This window comes from Trichosurus vulpecula, chromosome 2 (assembly GCF_011100635.1).
Source record: "Trichosurus vulpecula isolate mTriVul1 chromosome 2, mTriVul1.pri, whole genome shotgun sequence".
NCBI lineage: Eukaryota > Metazoa > Chordata > Mammalia > Diprotodontia > Phalangeridae > Trichosurus > Trichosurus vulpecula.
This window is the reverse complement of record NC_050574.1, coordinates 11,378,988-11,384,987: the sequence shown is the minus strand read 5'-3', so window position 1 is coordinate 11,384,987 and position 6,000 is coordinate 11,378,988. Positions and strand designations below refer to the sequence as shown.

The window sequence follows — 6,000 nt, the reverse complement described above, 5'->3', positions numbered from 1 at the left end:
GGTGGGCTCTGTGGGTTTCTTTATGAGATTAGATTTCCTCTCATTCAATATTCGGCTGAGCATAGGTCATTTCCTGGGGGTCTTCAGCCATGGGGACCTGAAGGAGGAATACGATATTGAGGGAACAGTGAGTGACTTTACAGCATGACTCCTTAATCTATTGGTGTGTCCTGAATGCTTTGACAGTCTGTCTGGCCAAAGCTATGGATGCCTTCTCAGTCTTATTCCTTTAATTACATGAAAATGAACTGCATAAAATTTAAGGGAAATAAATCATATTGAAGTACAGTGATTGGAATAGTTAACAAATTACCCCAATAAGCTAAAGAATTCCCAGGGCAGAGGCCTCACATTGGGTGAGTAGAAGAAAAAAAATGTGATTAAGAGGTGGTCCAAATCTGGGCCTAGAGCCTGTCAGGAAAGGTCAGGGTCAAGGATGGAGGACAGGATGGGCTAACTCACCAATGGTTCCCTTCGTCTTTCCTTGGCCGCTCCTGTATCTGAGGTAGAGGGAAGTTTCCATCATTCCCACAGCTCCCAGGACCAGGACACTGCTGCACAATCCCCTCCCCTTGACCTGTTATCATACCTTCTTCCTGCCTAGATAAGATACACAGGGTCTTCACTCTGGGGGTCCCAGCTTCATGTGGCAGGCAGGTACTCCGAGAAAGACAAGGGCAATAAAGACACCTGTGACAGGGAGAGAGGGAGAAAATAGGTCAGGGGGATGGAGTTCACCCTGGGAGCCTCTCTCACCAGGGACTCTGTGCAGTACACAGTGTCCAGGGTTACATGGCAAGGAAGGAACAGGGGACTATGGGAAGAGGAGCTGAGTCTCCTTACCTCCTTGGGCTCTCTCCTTGTGAAGACCCTGAGGACAGAGACATGGGAAGGGAAGAAACAAAGTCAGTGAAAGTCTCAAAGCAGCAAATAGAGGTCCCGGTCCTTACCTATCTCTATTGTTTAAGACACTGAGGTGTACAATTCTCTCTCACCCATAGGGATGGATCCTTGGCAGAGGATTGCCAGCAAGAGAAGGCAGAGGAGGAGGAGGAGGAAGGAAGTGCAGCTGAGGGTGATAATGAGGGTGTTGCTGGGCTCCGAACCTGGGATAGTGGAGAGACAAGAATCTTCATAAATCACTGTCCTTAGAGGACCCTCACTTTGCCCCTGAAATTGCCCCTGTGTTTTCTCCTCATCTCCCTCCAGAGATGCCCATCAGTACCAGCATCCAACAGTTTGCCACAAATGCTGCTCAGAGTGGGCTTATCCCTTAGAACTAGGTTCAGAAACACAGAAAGCAGGGTAGAGATATGTGGATCACAGGGAAGTATGGGGGGAAGCCTCATGTCCCAGTTCACACCCTTGGTCTCTGTGGGCCTGAAATTGAGGAAAATGTCAAGGTTACTGTTGTCTCTTATCCTGTGTCTCTTGGCTAGAGCCTAGACCTTGGTTACATTTCCTGGTGGGGTGAGGGAGGGAGTGTTCGTCGGTGCCCTCTAATGGGTCCTGGGGGCTTCTTCTTCTCACCTGTCACTAAGAGCTGCAGGGGGTCACTGTGTTGTGTCCAGAGACTTTCATTGGTGCCAAGCTGGTAGCTGCAGCTGTAATTGCCAGAGTCCTTGGGGGTCACATGAGTCAAGAAGAACTTGGCCCCATCTTGAGTGTTATCCATGCTCGGCAGGATTTTCTTGTGTCTGTCCTTGTACAGAACAAAGCTACTACTCCATGAAGGCCCCTGGCACAGGAAGGTCGTGTTGGCTCCTGATAACACCTGAGGCCAGGCTGAGAGGGAAGGCTTGGGAAGTGCATCTGGAAAACCAAGCAGAGACCAGAGACCCTCAGGGGACCTGCACAGTTATAATGGAGGTGGGGTCTAGGGGAAATAAGAGCTGAGAAGTCCCTGAAAAACTCCCTGACCAACAGCTCTCACTTGCTTTGGCTCTTTGGTCATTCCTTGCCCAAAGGCTCCTTCCCTGGAGAGGCATAAATATTAAAGCACAGAAGTTCTCTGGACCCCCTAGAAACAGAAAGGTGTTTCCTCCTTTCCTCTTTGCACCTTGAGTTTGGATCAGTACCTGAGATGGTCCATGCTTCCACCTTTGTTCTCCCCTTTGTAGGGACCCTCACCCCTTGTACCTATTTCATAACGGTCAAAAGAGCCCAGAACATTATGCCTTCTCTGGATGTCTGGCCTTCCCCTCAGGCTTGAGTCCCAAACCTCTACATTATGCCTTGGGAACCTGGATATACCCTCACCTGTCACCCAAATCTCCAGGGCCTCACTGGCCTCAGACCCCTTATATGGAGCCATTCTCCTATGGTAGACACAGCTGTAGTTTCCAGCATCCTGGGCCCTCACAGAGAGGAGGCGAAAGTCAGCCGAGGTCCCAGCTGGGCTCTGGCTCTGCTAGGGCTGAGGAGTCCCCACCTTCAGCAGAGTAAAGGTCAGGCCACTGAGGAATGTCTGAGGGGGCTGCCAGCAGTGGAGAGTCATGTGCATCCCGGGCTCTACCACAAGGCCTGGGAGGGCTGAGAGGGAAGGCTTGGGGAGAAATCCTGTGAGAGGAAGAACATGGGGCTGGGAGTCAGGACACCTGGGTCAAGGTCTTGCTCTGCCTCTGAGTCTCTGTGTGACGTGGGCTATTCATTTGCCCCGTCTGAGTCTGACTTCAGTTTTTCAGTTATTATTCAGCCATGTCTGACTCTTCATGAATCCATTTGGAGTTTTCCTGGCAAAGATACTGGGATGATGTGCCATTTCCTTTTCTAGTCATTTTACAAATGAAGAAACTGAAGCAATCAGGGTTCAGCGGTTTGCCCAGGGTCACACAGCTAGTAAGTGTCTGAGGCCAGATTCAAACCCAGGAAGGGGAGAGTTTCTAATTCTAAGCCCAGCATTCTATCCACTGAGCCATGTAGCTGCACATGAGCCTCAGTTGTAAACAAGGGGTTTGACCAGAATATCACTCATACATTTCTAGCTGTAGCTGGCTAGAAATATAAGGAGATGTTTATGTTTGAAGGAACTCACCTAACCTATGGTCTTGGGCCTCTGATGACTCCTGGGAGGAAAGGCCATGACCCCTCCCTTTCCCTCTGGGCTATGCCAGACAGACCCAGGGCCCAGTCTAAAACCAGGGCTCAGATCATGGTCCAGGAGGGAGAAGGCTCAGGGTCTTTTCCAGGCTTACTCACTTGTTTTGTGACTTTGAACAAGTCCTTTCTCTCTGGGCCTCACTTTGCTCATTGATAAGAGGATGGTTTGGCCTCAAGATCCTCCAAGTCCCCTTTCAGCTCTGCATCCCTGTGACTCTCCTCCTAACCCCAACTCAGGCCCAACCATTGCCTTTCTTTCTAAGATTCTAGATGACAATAGAAATGCCTCATGTCTTCCAAGACCCCTGAGTCCTGCCAGACCCCAGGGCAGAGCTGGCTGTGTAGATACCTGGCCTTGTCTCTGTGAGGCCTCAGTCTGGGCAGAGAGCAGAGGGATTATCCTCAGAATAATTCTGGGGCCCACCCCCCCCCTCACTTGGCACTTGCATCTCCAGGGCCTCACTGGGCTCTGATCCTCTAGCAGATGCTGTCTGGTCCATATAAGCACAGCTGTAGCTCCCAGTGTCCTCTGGGCTCATAGAAGAGAGGGAGAAGTTAGTCCAGAGATCTGCAGAGGTCTGGCGCTGTAAGGGCTCTTGGGTCCCAGCCTTCCACAGAGTGAAAATCACCTCTCCAAAGGAAGACACCTTGGGCCTTGAGCACCAGAGAATGATGTTGCCCCCTGGGGCCATCACAAGGCCAGGCTGGGCCCACAGAGTGGGCCTGGGGAGTCGTCCTGAGGGGAAAGAAAGACACCAAATGTTAGGGCTAGATGATACTTCAAGGCCCCTTCTCCAAACCTTTAGTGAGAGAGGAAATAGCAATCTTGCTTCTCTCCTCATTTTCCTGTCTGGGGCCTGCCTTGAGCTGGGAACACCTGCACTATCCTGGGCCCCTAAACTGAGGCCTTTAGAACAAGAAGGGGTCCCAGGGTCTCCTTCATCATCCCCCCAAACAATCCCTTCAGAATTTCCAGGATTTTGTGCTGTCCCCATAGCCTTGTAGATCCCTGGGGCTCCCAACTTCAATCACCAAGGACAGTCACCTCCAGGGTCTGGCTCAGATGGGACCCTCTATGAGGTGCTGTCTTCCTATAGTAAATACATCTGTAGCTCCCAGTGTCCTCAGTTCTCACAGACAAGGAGAAAAGCAGCCTGGGTCCCCACAGGGCTCTGTCTCTGTAAGGGCACCAGGTTCTTTGCCTCCAGCAGGGCAAAACGGTAGTCCTGAGAGGGTGCCTGTTGCAACATTTGGCACCAGATGATCCCTGTTGTCCCTGGGGATATTGGGGAGTGAAGTGAGGCTGAAATGGAGGGTTTGGGGAGGGATCCTGGGAAAGAAGGAAAGAAGAAAGTTAGGGACCTGATCTCTCCCCTTAATGCCCTCAAATCAGTCACTGAAACAGATCCAAGAAGAGGGAGGGTGGGCTGAGGATCTCTGGCCAGGACCCTTTGTCTAGTCCTGTAGGTCTGTTCATGGCCAACTAACTGGGCTCCCTGGGTCACCTTCAAAAAGATGTTCTGGGCCCAGGAAGGCTGTGGATGTACAGAGAGACTGGAGGAGAAGGTTGGCCTTTACCACCTGCCCCTCTTCTCACCTTCTCCAAGGGGTCCAGCTCTGGCCCTCCAGCCAAACCTGCTGGACCAAAGCAGGATCCTAATGCTCCATCACTGGCAAATTCTTTTAAGCTTTGAGGTTTGCAAAGCTCTGTCTTCCTATGACTGGGGGGTGTTAGATGGAAACCCAGATTCCCAGGCATGGGCCCTTCCCACTTTCCAATGCTGCTACCTGGTGCCAGGTCACTGCCTGCCTCCCTCTGCCCAGCCATCAGTGAAGCCGGAGCAGAGCTGGCAGAGCTGTCTGTGTCCCTGGGTGGGCAGGAGCTGACGGAGGAGAATGGGGGCTCCCTCTGGGCAGTTCTGTGTAGAATTTTCTTTTGTCCAGTTCTCCTGCCGTCACTGATGACCCATGTATTAGGTGCCTCCTGCTCAGTGATGCGGTAGCCCCCCAGGGTTAGGGAAGACTCCACTTCTGCTGCTCTCAGGAGCTCACAGTCCTAGGGATCCCTGGGGTTTTAACTCAAGAGATATCATTAGACAGTCGAGCCCCATGAGCTTTATGTCATAGAAGAAGGAACCAAGATCCACAGAAGGTCAGGGACTTGCCCACAGTCACCCAGCTAGGACCTGGGGTGGGGCAGACATTTCAATCTCCTGCTGCAGGGCCCTGAGCTCAGGCTCCTCCCTTCAGCAGAGTACCTTCTAACACAGGCCAGACTGACAGCAGCCTGGGCTGGTGGGAAGAACCCTGATTCTAGATTGAGTGCTCTAGATACATGAAGGAACCATGCTGGGAGGGCCAGGATATTGCCACGGGTTACAAATAGAGAAAGCATGCTGGAGCAGCCATAATCTGAGCTGGGCCTCAAGGATGTGAAGGAAAGTGATGGATGAAGATGGGAAGGGCATCCTAGGCAGGGGCAACAGCAGAATGGTGGGATACGAAGATGTGATGTCATCTGTACAGGCTGATAGGAATTAAATGAGGGCAAAAAGGAACAAGGGGAGACACACCTGGACAGGCTGAATGTTGCCAATTTGGGCCTGAGAAGAGACAGGAAAAGTTTCTCTAGAATAAGTTTGCTCTGGTTAAGCTGTGTGGCCCTTCTCCCAAAGGCTGCTATGTCTCCTCTGAGGGAGGAGCAGCCCAGCTCTCCTGGCCAGGTCACCAAGGGACACTGACCAGATGGGGAAAGATCCCTGGGTTTGTGGCTGAGAGATGTAGGTTCAAATCCTGGGCCTGACATTAAACAACCCTCTGACCTCAAGCCACCTTACCTCCCCTCTAAGCCTCAGTTTCTCCATCATTGAAATGGAAACCGTGGTTCATATGCTCTCCTCC

The 6,000-nt window shown here is 51.6% G+C and overlaps 1 protein-coding gene across 1 annotated transcript in view; it reads right to left on the bottom strand.

Moving 5' to 3' along the window:
- Positions 1 to 622: 622 nt before the first annotated feature.
- The window catches only part of LOC118836223, a 100,193-nt gene continuing 94,815 nt past the window's right edge, over positions 623 to 6,000 (bottom strand). Inside the window, 3 exon segments of the mRNA XM_036743567.1 lie at positions 623 to 690; positions 1,531 to 1,812; positions 2,260 to 2,559. Coding sequence (XP_036599462.1) covers positions 623 to 690; positions 1,531 to 1,812; positions 2,260 to 2,559 — 650 coding nt within the window.